We start from the raw sequence: 21,928 nt of genomic DNA on the forward strand, positions 1-21,928 counted from the left end.
TTAAAGGAGACTTACTACTAGGACTCTACTAGCTTTGTAGGATTCACATTTCACAATAATGCATATTCATCTTATACTGGGTCATATGGAGGCCCTTAATACATTCTCTCGCTGAAAAGGGTAGCTTGCTTCTGAATGGCCATCTCCAGGTGGTTTGAAAAGCAACTTTAAGCCTGAGCTATCTATAAACATTTAGGAATACTTGCTTTTAATGACCTCACACAGATCTAAGAGCAAGGATTACTTGTACACACTGCATACCTCATTATTTACAACTATAGTCGTATTTTATATGTGCATTCACACAAGTTTGACAGAAAAACAAGGAAAAGCACAATAGATAATCTTTACCTACCTCTATGTAAGATCTACACCATTATCTTGTTTAACCTTAACATAGATTAAAGGAAAACAAACAAAACAATTTCAGTGTTATAAAATGTTTATTAATGTATACAATACTAAAGTCTGCGAAGGAAAGGTCAGCATGTTTACAAGATTGGTGAGGGGAGCACCTTTAAGCCCTCAAGTGATGAGTAATCTTCTGCCATGAAGGAAACTTCTTTGGTTTAAGTGGTTATCTAAGTCAGCCGGCTAAGAAGCAAAAACAAAGATTATGTTAAACACAAGATCACTACCTGACAGTGCTCAAGGTGTGTAGCAAACCGTGGTCCTCATAACGCGTAGATTTCACAATGCAAAGAACGAAAAGAAGACTTTTGAACAAATACACATTGTATACATTTATCTTTTAGCAGACCAGATATCACCAAGTAGCACATTTGCATGAATAAGCAGAAAGTACACATACACCTAGTGTTCAATCCATTTTCATCTTGGGTGATTTATATGAAAAATGTAAATGAAAAGCAAAGGTTAAACACACTCAAGTTGTTCAAAAGAATACATATCAAATTGCTTTATGCATTTATTCTTAACAGATCTTATTCAATAAACGTGCAGAGTATTGCTGTAACACACAAAGCACTTTTTTTCCCCTCCAAATACTGTAATACCAAAATGTGCTGTGTTTGCAGGGACTGTTATTTGGCTTTGAATTTTAGTGAAAGATAAAATTCTTTACTTTTACTTCAACCTACAAACCTTTTTGATGAAAAAAAAAAAAAAAAAAAAGCTCTGATATGCAAGCAAGCTGCAGAGGCCATTTATAAAAACAGAGCCATGAATACCCTTAGATTACTGCTTAAACATAGTAACAACAATACATTAGTTAAACAGCATATTTAACAATTAACATATTTTATTTGTTTAGTTGTATTTCAACAGTGGATAGTAGGTTTTCCCCCACGTGGTGTAAACATACAACACAGTCTATACAGCTTTGCTGTAGTAAATTCTCTATTTAATCTGATATCTGATGTATACATAAGATTTTTTATATTGCTGTTCATTTCCCATGTTAAATATTCCCATTGATTTCCCACAAATGAAGCTAAAACAATACATATGTTCCTGCATAAAACATACAGACTGAATACAAGTGTAAGAACTTTTTTTTTAAATTTATTTTTAAAATGTGGCACATATATGAAGCGAGTCACCTGAATGATAATCTTAAGCTCAACTATTATTATAATTAGGAATGTGTCCACACTTTTAATAAATTGATCTTTAATGTATAGTTTAGATTTTATTTTTTGACTTAAATCAAGACTAAAGCATTATTACTCACTTCAATCAGAAGCAGTGTAACACATCTGGTTCCCACAGTTTAAACACAGTCCTGCTAAGATGCACATACTGCTGCTCAAAGGCAACTTTAGCATCTTTCCCAACAGCTCAAGTCCTATCCTAGACATCTCACCTCGCCCTCCACTATGAGCTCATGCCCAGGAGCCTCTGCCGGGGCATAATACCTGTGGCTCCACGTACGCTGTTCCTCTCTCTGCACTCCCAATAAGGAGGCCAAGGGCATGAAAAATGGGCTGAGAAAGAGTCATCCGTCAAACCTAGGAATGCTGCCTTCTGCCTTTATCCACTTCTGTGACCTCTCTGGATCCACTGCACTTGGTTGGGCTAGCTAAATTATTTTTAGGAAGTCATGGCATTGGACAGCTTGGGAAAAGCTCCAAGGAAGAGCAACAAGAGAAGGGTCACTTTACAGGAACTTGAAGGAATGACTTTCAAACACAAAGTTGATGTTTGCACCTCCTTTAAAATGTCTCATGGAGTTAATTTCAAAAAATTAAAAACTCCACGGAATTTCCGGCATGGTTTACTATCACTCTTATATACAAAAAGCATAGGAATCCAAGCCTACTGGGGGGCAGTTCCTTATACCAGCTGGTGCATGGTAAAGACACTGCAGGTGAATGTCTGTGCAGCAACAAGACAGACTGGCTTTAGTGATGAAACAGTGTTTACATTTTAAACATGAATCCCAGTAAACATTTCACCATGAAAGTTAGGAACGCCTTCAAGACAAACAATTTAGAATCACCCAAGTATCACATAATGACAGAAATCTCACAGATACATTTAATTTATGTACTGAAGGCAGTTATCGCATAGCAGTGTGCCTCACATAGAAAAATATAATCATTTCTCCAAAAGAGACACTTAGTATCTCAGTATTAAAACGATGTCCTCTACATTTCAAGCAGCTTCTATACTGCAGTCATATGCTGTATTTGCATCAGCGTGACTGAACTCAAACTTAATTCAACCATAATAACCACAATTTTTTTAAGGATGTTCTGAGGGTTTTAAAATGTATCTATTACATTTAATTTCTATGTGATGCAACAGATAATTGTTAGAAGTCAAATGGCAGCGGTATGTAATTCAAATAGTGTTTCAGATAGTCAATGTTTAAATTGTTAGGAATGACGAAAGTGGATCTCACTATGGGACTATATGCGATGCGTAAAACCCAAAGTGAAGGACAAGAGGCAAGACACAGCCACCTGTTAGTCTACATCAGGTCAGCATAGGCCTAAGATTTCAGTGAATAAGCTCTAGTCCACTACTTAAAAAAAACAACAAAACAAACAAAAAAAACCCACCCCAAGACCTTTTCACTAAAAAATGCTGAAACTTCCCATTCCAACTATTGCACAACCTGGCAACACACTGCCTCACCAGGCTGTGGGCAGAACCATGGTTGGCAAAGATTTACTATTTTTCACAAAAACACAAAGAACAAAAGAAGCTATCTGTCAGTGAGGAAGAGCGGGCCAGGAGCAGACAAACACAGCAGGAGGGAGGTATTTGGTCCCGTGCCCAGGAGATGTGCACCTATTGAAGTGGTAGGCACCAGCTGAAGAGAGTAAATTCTGCAACGTTGCCTTATTTGGACAACTTAACTACAGAGTTCATGGAGCAATTGCACTAGAAGCTTCAATCTGAACTCTTCACAACAAGTACTGTCCGGGGTTGCTGACCACATCAGGGTTTTTAGACTTTTCTGGTGATAATTAAAGGTAGTGTTGTGGGAAAGGTTCGGGGGTGGACTACCTCGAGAGGTCGAGAGGACGTTTCTAGTGTAAATAGGTGCTAAAGACGAGAACATGAGACAGTTTGCGGTGGAGGGATAATTTGTGCCTGCTGTGTGCTCAGCAATCAGAGAAAGAAAAGAATAAACGGGCAACTAGAGCTTATGATCAAAATTCAATCAGATTAAGAAACTTGCTCCAGAGCAACTGCCGCTGCGGTAATCTGGGTATCTGCTGCCGTCTCAACAGGAGTTTTCTGTTCCTCTTTTTTTTCTTCTTCTTCTTCATCCTCTTCATCATCCACACCAAGATCATCTTGCTCTGGAAGTGCCAGACCAGCAACATGATCACCATTAATCTCACTTGATGCTTTTCCATTGAACTCTGCCTTCAAGCTTTCTGGGCTGGAAGGGCTTAGCATCTCCTCCACAACCCCCTCATGGGTATGCACTTCTGCCCGGTTGAGCTTGGCATCCATGCTTCCCAAAGGAGGAATCTCTACGTGGGCTCCTCCTATAGACTTGGGCACATCTTGTGAAGGAGACTCCCCGTCTCTGACCTTCTTGACATTGAAGGTCATGGGAGACACCTTAAAAGAGGAGCTCTTGGCAGTTGGGCTCTTGGGGTGGTTAGGGGTGAAGCTCTTCTTGATCTTCTCACGTTTCTCTGGTGGCACGATCTTGGTGGTGATCTGGCTCATCTTTTTTTCGATGCTCTGGCGTGAGAAGGCCTTCTTGAGGCTGTCGACCTTTTTCAGGCTGGACCGTTTGAACCTGTCAGACCTTCTCTCATAAAATACGGAAGTGGCCCCTAAACCTTCACAATCCAGACTATCTTGTTCCTCGTGTGTTGGAAGCTCATCGTCGGAGGACAGGTTAACGCTCTGGAGGACCTCATCTTGGGTATGGATGCCATCAGTGGAGCCTGTAACAGATGGAGCAGGCCGGGTGGATTCTGCATCATACTGGCTTGGTTGTGGGGTCTTGAGGGAGTCCTTGACTGACACAGTGGTAGGGATCTCATTGTCTTCCTGGTGGAGAAACAGAAGGATAGAAAGAAGTTTATCAAGAGGGCAATCATTTTGATGAGTAAAAGAAAACTATGAACAAGGGCAAGTCTGACAAGCAATGCGCTAATGCTGTCTGGATTGGCTATGGCTGGTTTATACTTAAACCTACTGATGATTGCTACCACAGTCTACATCCTGACAATTTAAGTACAGAAGGTGTACTTCAAACTGCACTTTCAAGCACACATTACTGTGTACTTTTTGGTTAAGCACAGTTGTTTCTGATTCATCGGAAACTGACGTCTGTGTTTAATATTCTCAGCCTGCTGAGGACTGAAGAAACGAGTCTCTGCATGCCTCCCAGATTTTCTCCTCAAGGTGCCTGAGGAATTCCACCTGTTTCTTTGCAGCAGTCAAACACTTCATACTGTCTTTTATACCGCCGACCTCCCCATCCATAAACATACCGATAACCACTAACCCGGTAAAATAAGAAGCAATCATTTCCATATGCAGACATTCATTTTGTTCAACTCTCTCTTTTTCTATGAGCTCCCCCGCCTCCGTTTGACTTCGTCCCCACCCATCTGTGCACAAACATGCTATCACACACATACACAGCCAATGTTCTCCTCCACTGGGGATTTATGAGCCTCAGTGCCCACCCACCACTGCCCCTATCCTTTCACACCCAGGAGTGAGTGCAGAGTGAAGGTGAAGCTTCAGTGGTTGACATACCCCACTACACATTTGAAATGCTCATAAACAAACCCTCCCTGGAAGAGCCTAAATATCGCCACTGTATTCTCATCTTTGAGCTAATTTAATGTAGCACAGTGTGAACTTTGAAATGCATTTTAATGCTTTACAGTCCATAACACATGATGTATGAGCTGACTGACTAAATTAACTTCTATAATTTCTTGAAGCGGACCCATTATGGTTTTGAGTGCTTTTCTTTATTTTGTGATACACGCACGCACGCATGCGCACGCGCACACACACGCGCAAAAAGTAATGAAATCAGCATATGCACAAATAATCCCTCGGAGCCAAACCCTCAGGCTTCAGAGTGTTCTGAACATATTTTAAAGACACTTTTCTGCTCCTCGATCTGTATGATGTCAGAGTGGATGTTCCTTATATGGTCATTTCAGCCACATGAAGCCCCTCCCACGTTCTGCTCAAAGGACGCAATTACGTGTACATTAAGTTGATCGATTTCTTTGAATATGTGAACTTTGTGGGAAATCTGTCACTGTAATGTGAGGTCACAGATCAATAGTGGAGGAGCACATTTTTGAGATCTTTAACATCTACATATATCAGTTATAATAACCAGTAAAGGTGCCATTAACCTTTATAGCTGACTAAAAGTAAAGCTGAACTAAGCCAAAAATAAAACTCTGACTAGAAAAAAAAACTTACAATATTAAATACAATAAAGACCTCTTTCTAGTCTTTGTCGGTTTTGGTCATTTCTTTTCCAAAAAAAAGAAAGAAAGAAAGAAAGAAAGAAAAAAAAAAAAAAAAAAAAAAAAAGGGCCCGAGGAGACCTTGACAAATCTTTTTTTATTGCAACTAGGGTGACTCAATAAAAAGACAAGACTGTCAGTCAAGTATTTGTGTTGCAATTCCTCTTCTGAGCTTCTTGAACATTGCCCACTGCCAAATACCACTCATATTATCATAAAAAACGAAACCACTAGCTTTTTCTTTGCACCTTGCACGTAAGAAAGAGTCTTCATTCAAATATGACTACACTTTAAAGAATGCATAGTAGCTCTTGGGTATTATGAGAACGCTTAAAGCATCAGGATGGTTTATGTTGTTGAATGCCACCATGCATCTTTCTTGGAGTGGACTGGGCCAATCACACTGGAACAGGGCCAACAACAAGGTCTTTGAAATGCCTAAAAAGTGCCCCATTCTGTACAATTCTGTAGCCCTTTTGTTGATGCATAAAAAAAGATGCAAAATGATAATAATTATAAAATGAGTCATGATATAAATTAATTTTGCCTTAATTAAAAAGCCCAATCAGTTGCAACAATATAAATTACTGTGATTGCAGTGTTTGTATGCAAAAGATTTAACTCTTTATTTGCAAGAAAACTTTCTCACATTTTCAATGTCATTTCTGAATTTGTCTGATCTTCGGCACAAACTCAACCAAACTGGGTGACATGAAATCTGAAATACCCCAAAACACACCATTTGCCACATGCTCGTAATTTCCCAATGTTTAAAATGTATATGGCCCATTTCTAAACGTATTCATGCTCTGCTGTCATTTATTGCTTCCTTTGTGGGAAGGAAAGTGAATTTCATTAAGGCTTTGATGAATTCTTTCAGCTGTTTATCTGTCATGCCATAGCAGATAAGCTTCAATCTCTGTCATCGGTAGATGACAACTTCTTTAGGAATAGGGAGATAGCGGCCGGTCAACAATATAGCAGTGTTCACCTGAACTGTACATTCTGAAAAAATGAAGACAGGCTATGTTCTGCTGTCGTAGCTTTTCCGAGCACCTAAACTACAACTTATGTAAAGCTTTTGTGAAATGGTAAGTAATGCCCTCCTGTTTTTAAACACCTTGCAGATACCTGATATCTCCAGCTTCATCTGAAACATGCAGCTGTGATTCGCAGTTGAGGCGTGCCAAGCCAATAAATCTGTCAGCATGTTATATAAAGAACAACACCCAGAAAACTTCAAGAAAAGGGACACGTTTTTTAAGGGGAAGGAAAAGAACAATGCATGTTTTACAGCTTCAGAATATAAAATGCAATATAGACAGAGTAAAGTTGATAAAGCTGATTCATTTCAGAAGTGCAAGCCAGTTACAACAGCTTCCAGAAATCATATGGCAATTTCTAAAAAAATTACACCTCATGAAATTTATTTCTGGGATGTTTCTAAGAAATACAAAATATCAAAGAAATCATGATCTGAGAATGTAGAAAGTCTTTATTCACCACCAACCAGTGTTAGGTGTAACCCTTCACAAAACACTGTTATTCTACATAATAGTTATGGTTACTTTTTAAATGCTAGTAATTATTTGCAAGTAAGGTGTCACTCTGAGGAAAATAACAAGCTTGATGCTGGTTATGTGGTGCAGAAAATGCTACAAATATCAACTTACTATGCAATGGGGTAAAGTCAGTAGACTCAGAGTTAAATATACAGTAGAGTAGATAACCTGCTGGCTGTGTAACCAACCTGTGCAAGAAAAATGCACTTGGGTGTTTACTTTTCATCACGCAACTCACGCAACTTTTCATCACGCAACTAGGAAGATGATGGTGCTCCAGGCTTTGTTCTCATCTCCTCTGTTCGTGTGTGTACACTTCAGATTGAGTTGGGCAGTTTTAATCAGTTACTTATTAAGATGTAATGCTGTAATTTTAGAAATTACATTTTAATAGAAGAATTCTTTCAGTGCAACCCAAAACGTTTCTTTAAAAAAAACAATATCAGCCCAAACGTGCCCTCAAAAACAAATGAGGGTTGCCATCTGTCCTACAAATTGGGAACTGTGATGCACTCTGGATTTTGGGCTTGAAATCCCCCCAAAAAAAGACAAAAGAGTGGCACCTTGGGGAACAGCTCTGGTTACCCGCTGCCTCTCAGTTGGTTTAACTGTAATCTCTCCCTTTCAGTTTTGTTCTCTGTGGCACTTCATTGTTGTTCGTGAATGGGCAGAATCTGAATGCCCTATTTTGTTGCTGGTCTGACACTGCAGGACCGCCACAGAAACATGTTCATGCAGACTCAAATCAGAATAGCCAGGAGCTCTGTGGGTGACAGCTTTTAAAAAAATAAATAAATAATTAAAAAAAAAAAAAAAAAAAATCAAACACATTAGAGATTACAGAGAAATGCCAGAAAGCTCACTTCTAGGAAGATGATGGTGCTCCAGGCTTTGTTCTTATCTCCTCTGTCCTCTGTGTGTACACTTCAGATTGAGTTGGGCAGTTTTAATCAGCATGATGTATGAGATTTCTTAAGGGTTAAGCACCCATCTAAAATCTGACCAGCTGTGATTAGAAAAAAATCAGAGCCAATATGGCCTCTCCTGACCCCCAGTGGAGCATTTCCTGGTAATAAACACTAATCTTCCCTGATTGAATCTTTAGAAACCTTAACTGCTCAGAACAATCTTGACACCTCTGCACCAGTCTGGGCACGTCACAGACTTTGTGATTTGGCTCAAACATGTTTGGGGTAATCAGTGTGGGTGCTGAAGTGTGTGTGGGAGGCAAATTAAACACAGAGACTGAGTTCTGAGCCCACCTGTGACTAAATCTACAAGAGTTTTTTCAGTAACACTGTTATTAACTGAGACATGCATTGCTCAAAATGTATGGAGATGGCTTTAAATCCAAGAGATGTACATTGCGCTATATTTATGGGACTCTCTATAGAGAACAACAGGGTAACCAGTGCGATTGCTTAATCTAAAACAACTAAAGTTGTTATGAAGGGGTAAACTACCTATGGAGGACAATCCAGTGTTTGTGCCAGGCTATAAACATGCTTGTAGTGCTTCTAATGTAATCATTTTAACCTGGGATTTGTGGGACAATTTGTCAGCACATAAGGGTGAAGTAGCTTTTAAAGAAAGGATCTTTTTATTACTTCGTGAATCAGAAACTACCGTCTACATTTTAGGCCCTACATGTTATTTAGAAAACTTTGTGAATATAGATGGGAATAAAAGCAGAAAGTTGGGTGGATTTACACTCACTAGCCACTTCTTTACTTGCACTGCTAGCACTGGGTTGGACCTCCTTTTAAAACCGCCTCAAATCTTTTTGGCACAGATTCAACAAGGTGCTGAAACATTCCTCAGAGATTCCTCAAGTCAGCAACAGCCTGTGGCATTTAGATGATCAGTTTGTACTAAGAGGCCTGACCTTACCATCTGAATGTCGCAGCAGAAATCAAGACTAATCAGACCAGGCAATGTTTTTACAATCTTCTGTTGTGCAGTTTTGGTGAGCTCGTGCAAACCGTAGCATCTAGTCTGCATCTAGTGTGGTTTTCTGTCGTTGTAGCCCATCTGCTTCAAGATATGACGTGTTGCGCGTTTAGAGATCCTCCTCCGCATACCTCGGTTGTAGTGAATGGTTGTTTTGAGTTACTGCTGCCTTCCTATCAGCTCAAAGCAGCTTGGACACTCTCTTCTTAAGTCTGACATCAACAAAGCATTTTGCTCAGAGAAGCTCAGTGAAATCTTTGTCTTTTTGGACCAGTCTCCAGAATTTCTGCAGATGGGTGTATGAGAAAATCCCAACAAATCAGCAGTTTCTGAAATACTCAGACCAACCTATCTGGTACCAATAACCATGGCGCATTTAACATGATTAAAATCACCTCTCTTTCCCCATTCTGTTTAGTCTGAATTTCATCAGGTCATCTTGACCATGTCTACAGGAGCCGAGTTGCTGCCATGTGACTGGCTTATTAGACACCAGCATTCAAATGCAGATTAATGGATGTACGTAATGAAGTACCTCATAAGAGCTACCAGAGATGAAATTTGAGATATAACTTTGGTTTGCTTGGCTGCCCAAGTATATTAAAATAGTGTGATATTAGCTTGCCCTCAGATTAGCTCCCAACAGTGTTAGCGAGCAAGCAACAAACAAAATTTCCCTAAATACCATTTGACCCATGAGTGTCCTGTGTGTGTGTGGACCTTGCATTCTGGTACAGGGCTCTTGGGAACCCTCTTAATTAATGCACCATCTAAGCAATCGCTCATTAGCCCCCGAGAATGCGATACAGCATGTGTGTTTGAGTGTTTGTGTGCAGCCATGTAGGACGCCAACCATTATAATTAAAATATATTTGGAAGCAACCACAAAACAAAGTTAATTTAGTGTGACAGGCGGTTTACTGTACATTACAGGGCACACACACTTCAAAGATATCTTGTACTAATAATTATATAATGTAGTTCAAGAGCCCATGTAACTGTTGCATGTAGGCCTGTCAAGATAATTATTTCATTGACTGAATATATGCACATGAACACATTATTTTCTTCATATTGTTGACCACACATTTGTTTATGTCAAATTACGAGCAGCCTTTTAGCCTACATGATGCCACAATGCACTACAGGATTTTCACCACCCTTCTACGACTTGGGGCCGCGCCTACGCGGGATGAACAGGAAAAGAATATGCCGAGACACGTTTTTCTCTCATACCTTCCCGCACTGCTTATGTTTTTTCCCCTCCTTCCTTTCAGTCTTATTTTCAGACAGCTCCTCCACAGACATGAACACCACACACCATAGTAATTCACAGAATATTGCCTATGAAACAACAACTGTGACCTTGGGCACATTTTGGATGATCCATTAGGTGATCACTTTGTACAAGTGTAGAAAGAATAGATATTCTTGTGTACTGTGGACAGATTACTAGATACTTTGCTATGACATGAGCTCATTGGTATTTTGGCTAGATGAGCTAAAGACAGAATTATCCATTATGTCACCGATTGTTTTATTGACTCTGTATTTACAGATTTACACTATTATTAGTGCAGCCTAGACTTAAAACTAGTAGTAGATTAAGAATAAAATTCTCCACGTCAGTCAACAAAACTGAAGCACAGACTCCCTGATTACATTAAAATATGTCAAAGGGCACCAATAGCACAAACAGGGTTAAATGCCAAGGGTAAGTAAGTAAGGTAAGCATGTTGACTCACTATTGAAGTCAACCTCAAGTCCTAGAGAAGCTGAAGAGACATCAAAGTAGGTGCAGTGAAGATAACATATTACCAGTACCTAAAGCTCATGTTTCTTCCCCTCCCTCTGTCAGCTGCCTATTTCTACTCAGAAAGTTGAAAAGATTAGGTTCAACAGAGCTCTCCGCATCTCTGCTGTTTTGCATTAGAGCCAAATGAAAGAAGAAACATCATTTTGATTTTGTCTTTGTTACCTCTATCAAGGCAGCTAGGTTTTAACTGCCCAGTCAAAAAGCAGGACTCAATACATTTTGGTATCAAGGAGTGGATTAGAAGGAGTTTTTCTTAATTCACCACCAGAGACAACTGAACAGGCAACCACAGAGGCCCTCTATATGCAATGTTTGATAATTCACTGCTCTTTGAAAGGTTGTATTAATTCATTAATATGTCACCCATGCTACCATTATATCAATCTCACGCTGGATCAAACAATACGGTTTTTCCTGGGACATGTTTTTTAACAAAAGTAGCAATGGTGACAGGACAAGTTGGAGGGTAGAGTTACAATCTAATTGCAAGTCATGCAACATGTTGCTAAGCTTCAAGAGTCACTTGCTGTACTCAGATAAAGAGATCAGGGTGGGGAAAGGCAGAGTTGCAACTGAGTGAAAGAAGTGAACTGGGCTCGCATTACTGGATGAGTGACTTCATGTTTACACCGCATGCACCATGACATCCTATACTGTTTCTTTTGTATCTCTTCTCTCCTCTTAGTTTACATATGCGTGCACGTGAATACAAACATCCGTTCACATATTCAGAAAGCACAGGATGGACCTCAGAGGACAAATCCAGTCTTTGGCTTTCTCGACATTCACATGAACCTCAACTGGAGTTTCTGTTTAGAACTTATTGGCAAACTTCACCATTAATAGCTCACAGAAAGAAAATAATCAGGACACCAAAGCACACCGCAATTAAATGTGTGTTTTTCTGGCTCTTCAGCTGAACGGGGTTCCACCAGGTGAGGCTGGAGCAGGTGTGCTGGTATAGTTAGTCAGGTGGCCTCCTGGGAACAGCAGCAATGAGAGGGCACAGCATCACCACCACTCACACAGAAATCTCTGTTACTCTTGTAATTTTAGAATGAGGAAATCTGGAAGTTTATTTTAAAAAGAATAAACAGACGAGACAGCGGAATGACTCTGTGCTGCTCGCACAGAATGGACAGCTCCAGATACAGAGATTTTTTTTTACCCCCTTTTTCGACAGTCAAAGCAAAAGGTCAAAGACAAAGTTGTGAAAGATTTCCATCTTCCCACTGTTTCAAAATTTGCCCATCCTCACCATCTGTACAATACCACTGTCCATTACACCACAGCCACGCTCGTCTATTCCCAGAACAATAGCAGTGTCAAGTCCACCTGGAACTCACATGATTGCGCACATTTGCAGTCACTTTCACCCCTACCCAGCTTTTTCCAAAACCTCACATCCCGTCTACCCTCCAACCCAGTGTGAATGAAGAGCCATCTGTGGCCACAGGAAGGAAGGAAATGAAGAAAAGGAAATTGAATTCTACTATTCTGACTGTAATTTTACCAAGAGACCTGATAAAATACCACTGTGCTCTACACATTCACTTCTGAATGTAGAAACAAGCACTGTATTGTAGCCCGTCATTCCAAATATGTATCAATTATGACAAACATGATCATAAAAACAGAAGAAAAAAAAAATCTCATCAACAACTTTGCTCCAATTTTGAATCCTGCCCCTTGGCGTAATACCCACAGAGCTTTGCAAACAACTCGGAGCATTCTTTTGCATTTGCACCCCTCCCATATCTGCCTCACCAAAAGAAAACACAGCATGTTTACTGGGCCTGTGAGCTTGTGTAATTGCACAATACAATAACCAATTGAGCCACGATGTCATGCTTACGTGCTGGCAGAATGGAAGCTGTGGCAGTCTAGAGAAGCTGCCATTATTGCTGTTGACATAAATGATGATGTTGAGGAAACCTGTTGACACAACCTATTATTTACAGGACAACCGTGAGTGCACTTTGGCTGCTGATGTGTTTCATATTCTGTCACATAAGCTCTCCAGTCCTAATTAATTCACCTATGGCCTCGTATCCATTATACAAACCCATTTATTGACTTGATCTCTGGAGCCTTGTTGCTTATTGTATTTCCTCTGCATCAACCAGATCCCAAAGTTCAGCACAATCTACCCAACAGAGAATGATGCAGAGTGCTAAATAATATCTTCACTAGTTTGCACTCTTGTGTTAATCTCCCTTTGCTTTTTTGTTCGAATCTCTCAAGATCCTTCTTCACACAAAGCTCTAGTCCCATTGTGTGCGTGTGTATCAAAACCATTGTTTGATAAGGGCTGCGGGAGCATTTTTGATAAGGCTCTCTATTTGTCACAATGTTTACTCCATACAAAGGTTAAAGGGCACATGTGTCCGCAGTACAGACAGGAATGCTAACATGTCAAATTTTCACATTCCGTGTAAGAGCAGAGGAATGAGAACAAAATAGTTATTGTTGTCTCTCTTCCGGGCATGAATGTAGAGGCCTAAAAGAAGGGATTAGACAGATCACAAAAGTCAGAAACGGCAAACGACTCTTTACCCCTCGAAAGCCTACTAGGAATAACGCTACAAGCACTTTCCTGAACTCAATTATTGGATTTGCAATGGAAGTAAGTGAGGGTGGTCTCTGCTTTTAAAGCTACTCTTGGAAAAAATAAATAAATCTACAGTAATGTCATCACACACACGTTTTTGCTGACATATAGTGACATGTCAAAACCTGTCAAAAAGGTGGCATTACCCTTAGTCTGTACTTAGTTCAATGTGTGGGCAGGGGCGGGGCTTTACACACATTGTGAAACAGAGAGCAGAGGACACAAGTGGCAGCTTTGGCAGCCAGCCATATAAATGAAATAAGTGCACATTATTAACAAACCAAAATGTTCCGTTTCTTTTGCATTTAGTTTTTTCCCCCCTCCCTTTTAATTCGATTAAGTAGAAGAGCTTCAGTCTTTCCATGTTTTACACTGATCAGCAGTTGCTGAGAAGCTTTTGCTGCACTAGCAGTGAGATTATAAGGCAGTTTCAACTCCAGTAACTTCCTCCTCACTTCAGTGGTCTCTCCTTTGCTCTACGTGGACATGATAGAAGGTGATGGGCATCTTGTAACAGAGCGTATCATGAAACTGACATATACACACTGAAACCAAGAGCACAAAAACTAGTGAAACTGTACACCGCACAGAAATTCAAGAAGCGCACACAATCCACTTTTTTGCCTTCAGTTTCCTGGAGGGATGTCCAACTGGGAAGATGGGGCACCCTTCTAAATCCACGGTGGTGGAAACACTGAGCTTCATTACCTTATTAATAATCTGAGATATCATGGAAAATGCTCCCGGCGCTTCCCAAATAAAGACGTGTATTGCATCATGCAATACACAGAGACTACTACCTTTGTTGTATGTCTGCAAGTATGACTTTACTGCAAAAATATCATAAATTAAACAGTCAGACTAGATTATCAGTCATACAGTATCAGTCAGTTGCAGATACCCATCCAGGCTCTAATGTTACCACCTCTTTTCTGCGTTATTAAAGCTGTTACAGATGGTATTTTACTCAAACATTCTGCGGTTGCAAACTTGCCTTTGCCTCAGAGGCTGAAACTGTTGAGCCGACTCGTCAAACCTGAATGTTACATCAGGAATAAAAACAAGCACTTAAGGTAACAGATCCCATTCTGATGCATGGGGTTTGCGCATTTACAAACTTCTGTATAATCTCCACACTCGTTCTTATACTATCATTAACTGACAATTGCAGGCCACGTATTCACTTTGCCTTTTTTTCCTGACTTCCTATCATTTTTCACTCTATATTTATCTCTTACTCGCAGTTCTGCCATTTTTATTTTTTGCTCTCGGGAAAAAGCCAGAGGATTATCTGAGGAATGAACCCCAAAGGAAAAGAAAGAATGATAACAAAGCGAGAACCCATGCTGTAAACATAGTTCATTATTCAACTAGAAAGCACGCCTTAAGGGCTGCACACCCATTTTAGACTATTATCACTGAGACCAGTTTTACTCTTTAGAGTCTTACTTCAAACAGCACTTTCTAAAAATATTCCTAAGAGAAAAAAAAAAAAATCTCACTGTAGAGGACACACATCATACTCGTGATCACATGATTCCTTTCTAGAAATGTCAGCATTGTACATGTGGTCTAATTCAATTTACACATGATTTGTAGCCAAAATCTACATTTTGTGCAAAATGCATTATCACATGTTGATTCGTAAGAGGCAAAAAAAAAAACGCACACGTGTAATTTGAGTCATGAGCTTTATTAATCCATTTCCTATCTGTTGAACTGGAACATGATAACAGATCTTATCTGTCAGTCACATCTAAAATCAGTTCTGTTTACAGTAGCTTTTCCACAACTGCAAAGCCACCACACCCACCTGTTGCTTAAAGAAATGATAAAATAAGACTTTGATTTTAAATTAAACTTGTGCTCAGCTTGAGTTGCAGTGTTACTCGCTTACTGTCGAGTATGAGCATGTATTATACAATAGAACAGAATAGCTCTTCATTGCCCTTTATCGTCATTGTACATGTATAACATTACTAATAAAGTCACTAATGGAGCATTTTGGAGAAGATGTATTGTATAGTTACTTGTGTATTATGTAACATTAGATTACAGCCATCATCTCCGTAAATAACTTCAGATATTCTGCTGTTGAGCCAAGCAAAGAAGCACAATCCTGAGTGTTAGTGAGCTTCTGACGAGCCTTTTTATTAAAGTGATTCTATGAAAGCACAAGAAACGTGTGTATGTAATTACAATAATTAACCATAATTATTCAGCAAAACTCATGATAGTTATACTAATCAGCCATACAGAGTCATTGTGTTGGGTTTAATATTAAAAAAGTACAGTTAAAGGATAAACCGGAAAACTGGTTGAGAACTAAGCCAAACAATGGACGCAATACATCCAACAGCTATTTAAGCCCCATTCCTCAACCAAGTATGATTCAGAATAAAACATTAATGCAGGTTTGCAAATGGTTAACTTTAGGCCTCAGTCACAAAGGCCTACAGATGTGCTGATGATCATCTGGCAACCACCTGTTCCTAGGGAATGCGAGTGGTTGCTAGTAGTTACTAGCATGAAACTGGTTGCAAAGAGGTGTATGGTGCTGCATTGGTGGGTTGCAAGCAGAGTGGTGTGGTGGTCAGTTGTTTGCATGGAAGAAGCTTATTTATCTGCAAACACTCAAACTACTTGGTAAGAGGCACTAAAACTGAAATGTGAAAAAGTAACAACATTTGTCTTCAAAGTAAAAGTTGCACGTCGGTTGCAGCACATTCTTTGTGACCAATCGCCAAACGATCAGAGAATACACTTGCGCCCGGGGTGTGACGGGGGTCTACAGGGCTACCCGACTGAGGCCTTAATAAAACTAAAAGGACAAAAAATGTCATCACTTGGATGTTCCGAGATGTGAACTCATCTTGTGACTGAACGTTTGTGGTTCCATCTTCAATCTGACAAAAAGTTCTGAACTTACACTATTAGTTGCTAAGAAAGACAAATATTACTTCAACCTCCTTTCCCTGCACTGTAGATGATTTTGTCTTTACCCAAGGCTGCATAAAGTAACTAGTTACTCACTTTAACTACACCTTTGCTGTATTCAACATCTGCGGCATGTATGCACAGCAGGTCTGAATGCACTGAAACAGCTAGCACTGCTTTCAGCCATAACGTGGTGAGATCGACCACGTCAAAGAGGGAGACATACAACTAACCTCGACTGTAGCCTGCAGACAGCTTCCTGCTCCAACCTGTAAAAATACTGTACTGTGAACATACATAATACGTACTCCAGTTGCACTCAAATATCTAATTACTCTTGTTAGAAAACAGATTTTATAAGGAAAGCTAATAAGAGAGCCACCCTGAGTTCAGCTTGCAGGTTTTTTCTTGTCTGTTGTGTCACAGTTCACTTGAATATACAATTTGGGACTTGAATAAGAGTTTAAAGTTGTGCACCTACAACTACTACTATTTTGATTTTTTTTCCAACCCTGCTCATTCAGCTTCTTTGAACTACCAGTACAGTTACAGTGCAGGGCTTGGAACGTTACCTGTTTTTCCTCCCTTTTAGAGAATAACAAAGCAAAAGAAAACAACCTTTTCTTCCTGTTTGGAAAGCTGAGATTAAGTCACAACCTTGTGTCGCTGTATAAAGGCTCCAAATCAACCGGTAGCAAAGCAAACAAAATGACAAACTCTAAACCAATCAATCAAATGGTAAAAGGTGGGAAAGAGGTTTCTAGCCGATGCGAAAAGAGTGAATATAACTACATGAACGTTTTGTCCAGTTAACAGCAGCAAAATACAGTAAGTGTGTTTATTCTGGCCTGAGAGCCTGTTTCTCTTTCCTCGCAGAGCGATATGAAGGTTCTTCGATAGGTCATGTAAGTGTGACGGTGTGAGAGACGGGGCTTCTGTTGCTCCCACTGGCTCTCTGCGATTAGCGATCCTGCAAACCCAGACAATCGCCGAACATCCCCTTTCCCATCCCTTCGAGGGAAGAAGCACAGCTGTACTCTCGCTGCTAAATATACAGCAAAGCTCTGCACACATGCAAAGTGACAGAACAAATAAAACCCTCACGCCGCTCAAATTCAATTTGCCACAGAGGTTGACGTGGTTGTTGCGAGGCTATTCCACAGTGAAATAAACACAGATGGGAGCGTTATGATCTACTTAGAATAAATGACTTTTCTGTCGCAGCAAATTAAATTCCAAATACAGCGCGTTTCATGTAGCGTGCCACAGAGATGCAAATTCAGATAAGCTATAAGATCTCCAAGACCCCTCAGGTAATGAGCCTTTGAAGCGCGCCTATGTGACGAATAATAGGAAAAGAAATTTCTGCGATCCAACGTTTTACCTCTCCAAAGAGAAATTACCAAAACAGTCTTGACACTGTACACAGCGGAATCTCTGATGACTTGGAACTCGGTCTGTTTTGCGTGTGTGCATGTGTGTGCGCACACAGCAACAAAAGGCCTGGAGATGGGAGGGCCGTGCGGAGACAGGAAAAGCACTGATGCACAAAACAAACAAACAAAGCCCAAGCAGCAGTAATTAAGACCTCATTAGTCCTCGTTATGCGCAGGAATGCAGCAGAAATCGCTGCCATTTCTGACCGACCGCGGCCAAAGCTAGTATGGGACCCCTGCTCCGTGCAACTGAGGGCATTTAACCAACAGCCCTCTGTGTTTCCGCCTCGTCTAGCACGTACAGGGTTTTGGATCAATTCTGCAGAGCAGGGAGGTGAATAGAAGAAAGTTTGGCTCTAGTGTGGGCGGCAAAATATCAAAGAGCAGCGTGAGACGTGTGGCATGTGCTTTAGCGAAGTTTCAGGGAACCAGGACAGGTGGTTTGACCAGAGAGAGAGAAGGAAAAAAAAAAAAAGGTGGATTTAGTTTAAAGGCAGAAACCGGGAGTGAAACAGAGCAGATAAAAAGATATCAGACAAAAAAAAACAGAGTACAGCACTAGATGGAGAAAATATGGACCTACTGGTACCAAATAAGAGAGATTAGGAGAGGTGTAAAGCGATGGAAGAGTCAAAACAGGTGAAGGAACAAGGGCTGCATTTAACTTCTTTTACTATCCACTCCCCTGGGGGCACTCTGAGTGTCATTTACAAGCTCTGGAGCTGTATACACCTGACCCAACATATCAGCATGACATCCACTGGGCAAGTTGCAAGAATGCACATGTTTTGCACACACGCCCTTAAGGTCATTCCTAGTCTTTCTACACCCATCTGCAAACACTCCACCTCTTAGCCTGACGTGAAATTGGGGGGAAAATGAAGGAACATTTTAAGCAGAACCCAAAATAACAACAGAAACTCTACTCGTGCTCATTTATATGCTGCTTAGGTGAGAGAAACTCGAGCACATGCAATTTGACGGTGCATCGAAAGCCAGCAGCACTGTCCACTCTCATTATCTCCAAAGCAACAAGTCACTCCCTTCTAGCACATACATACTAAACGATCTTGGCACCTGCTGCGTTTGAACAACAGAGCCTCAGTACCTGGGAAACCAGATAACAACAGCGGTTAAAAGCTTGCCGAGGCTCTGGCTGTGTCAACAGTGCCCCCTCCCACCACCCCCCCTTTTCACTACCTGGGCACAAACTAGTACACACATGCTCACAGGTACCCACGCACACGTGAAAAACCATGCACGAAGACTCCCACAGCCACGCAGCAATCATCAGTCGGTGCAACAATGTATGGAAAACAATTTTCAGTTCTTTTAATGTTCTTTGATTAGTGAGGGACGGTTTAGGTGAAGAACCATTAGTCATAGTTTTCACTCGAAACCATCTCCTGGAATTACAGAAAGTGGAGAACTTTTTTTTCTTGCCTGAGTACAGGTGTGATATGGCAGTAAAAGTGGGAAATCCATCCAAAGAAACCACTTGTCTCTCTGAATTATGACTGTGGGGGTGTAAACAGATCCACTTAAAGTCAGAGTCTGAGCCCTCCTCTATTATCCTGTGCAGCTCCATTCCCAGACACACCCTTCTCCTCACAAACAGGACTCAAATGTACTCGAAAGGGCCTCAACTCATAAATAATCTGGTTATATTTTGCGTTGGTTTTTCGCTCAGACTTCTTTTAATATGCACACGTGTTTGTTTAAAAGCCTGCTCCGCAAGTTTTGGAGAGCTGAAAATGAAAATGTCGCAAAATCACTTAGGACTCGTCACGTGTCAGTGCCAACCAGGCACACGGCGAGTGTGCACACAACCAAACACACCCAAAACTGCAGTCAAATGTAAATGCAAATAAAGCCAACACACACAAGTTCACTCATCTACCTTAAAGCAGTAGTCCAACCATTGAACACTGAGTTCTACACAGTTTAAAAGGTTACTCGAGTTACACTGAAGATCTCATTTTTTCCCTCCGTTTTCCTTCTAGGAGCAGGTCTCACCACTTTGCCGCCATCTTGAAATGCATCCAGACACTTGTTTGGGCAGTTATTTTGGAATAATTCCAGGTCATAAAAATGGCACGCATAGGAACCACAAATTTGTCAAATCTGATAAATAGTGCTTAGAAATCTGCCGACTTTACCCCAAAATAAAGGTTATAAAAAGGATTTTTTCCCCTTCTTTTGACATTTTCCTTCCAAACCATCTTTGTTGTTGCTGAATTCATGATGCGTTTAGTGCTACGTCTCCCTGCCTGATCGTGTCTCTGTTTGTAACGCCATATTTTGGTCTGCTTCAGATACTGTTTTAAACCCAGGTGAAGGGACCGTGCTGACGTCACTATAACGCCACTAGGGTTACATTTTCAGAGTGTGCAGCATTCCAGCTCATGCAACTAAATTAACTGTCTGGCTGCGTTTACAGACTTGGACTTAGAGTTTGTGAATAAAACGAGCTTCATATAAAAACTCGGGGGACTGCACCTTTAAAATTAGCACAAAGGGGCGTTTATTCTGGCTGGAATGCTGTCTGTGCGTCTTGGACACAACGTTAGTGTTTCTTTGTGCTTCCCTTACCTGGAAGATGAGCACTTTGAAGTGGTTCCTCTTCAGCAGGTGGCTGTGGTTGTTCTCCAGCTTCTTCACCTGCACCGCCTGCTTGTCCAGGCGCACCCTCACTTCCTTCAAGTGCCCGCTGGTTTTGCGAGAGCGCTCCAGCAGCTTGTCCACGTTTAAGGCGGTGGTGAGGTGGTTCTTGGTCAAGCGGGTCACGTCGCCCTGCACGCTCTGCACCGCGTTCTCCAGGTCGGCCTGCCGCTGCTCCATCCGCTGCTGGTTGTCCTGCACCGCCTCCATCATGTTTACCAGCTTGTCCAGCAGCGCCACCACCGTTATTGCGCTCACCTGTCCGCGGTCCACCGGGCTCCCAGGGGCGACCGCGCCCGGGCTGGTTGGCATTTTAAAGCCTAACCTGGAGAGGGTACCGGTCGGGGTCGGGGTAGGAGAGGACGAGGTGGGCGGGGAGGACGCCGGGCAGAAGCTCGGGATGAGGAGCTCCGGGTTCTCGGGCTGGGGGCTGCCCTCGGGCTGGGGGCTGCCCTCGGGCTGCGGGATGGTGTGGGTGCTGCCAGAGGCGCTGCTGCTGGGCTCGGCGTGGGGCGCTTCTTCTTCCATGGCTCACGGGTGGTCGTGGGTCCCGCAGTGACTGCGTGTCTTAGAGGCACACGGGAAAGTTTTGCAGACTCTCGGATGCTGCTGCTGCCACTTGTTGCAACTGGGAACTGGAGAGAGGTGTAAACTAATTCCTGCACTTTTCTCGGCCTCCACGCCCCTTTGCCTCTTTCTCTCTGCACCCCACACACGCACAAACACGCCGTGAACTTTCAAAACACCTCCCCTGCAGGGAAGGAGGGAGGGGCCAGGCTGCTATGGTAACCGTGAGGGCCTAGCCCAGTTGACAATATGGAGGTAGAGTTGCAGTGTGTGTGTGTGTGTGTGTGTGGTGTTTTCGTGTGACTGCCACCCATTCCACATTGAACAAGCCTGGCTGCATTTGAAAAATATCTGTGAAGGCTACTATTGTTTACAACACTCAGGTGGTGTGTGTGTGTGTGTGTGTGTGTGTGTGTGTGTGTGTGTGTGTGTGTGTGTGTGTGTGATAA

General features: G+C 41.5%; 1 protein-coding gene across 1 annotated transcript; it reads right to left on the reverse strand.

Annotated features, from left to right (window-relative positions):
- Nucleotides 1–424: 424 nt before the first annotated feature.
- cavin2a (caveolae associated protein 2a) lies at nt 425–21,604 on the reverse strand. Its single transcript, XM_040027642.1, has 2 exons — nt 20,844–21,604; nt 425–4,485 (listed from the first exon to the last, which is right to left on the reverse strand). Exons 1-2 carry the CDS (start codon nt 21,438–21,440, stop codon nt 3,640–3,642), a joined length of 1,443 nt encoding a protein of 480 aa, XP_039883576.1. The 5' UTR covers nt 21,441–21,604; the 3' UTR covers nt 425–3,639.
- Between the last annotated feature and the right edge of the window lie 324 nt (nt 21,605–21,928).

Source organism: Simochromis diagramma, unplaced genomic scaffold (assembly GCF_900408965.1).
Source record: "Simochromis diagramma unplaced genomic scaffold, fSimDia1.1 OVJJ01000343.1, whole genome shotgun sequence".
NCBI classification, from domain to species: domain Eukaryota; kingdom Metazoa; phylum Chordata; class Actinopteri; order Cichliformes; family Cichlidae; genus Simochromis; species Simochromis diagramma.

Coding starts and splice junctions, on each gene's coding strand:
- cavin2a (XM_040027642.1), bottom strand. CDS start 21,440: ATGGAAGAAGAAGCGCCCCACGCCGAGCCCAGCAGCAGCGCCTCTGGC. Junction 4,486..20,843: donor TCAAAGTGCTCATCTTCCAG/GTAAGGGAAGCA, acceptor TTTCTCCACCAG/GAAGACAATGAGATCCCTAC.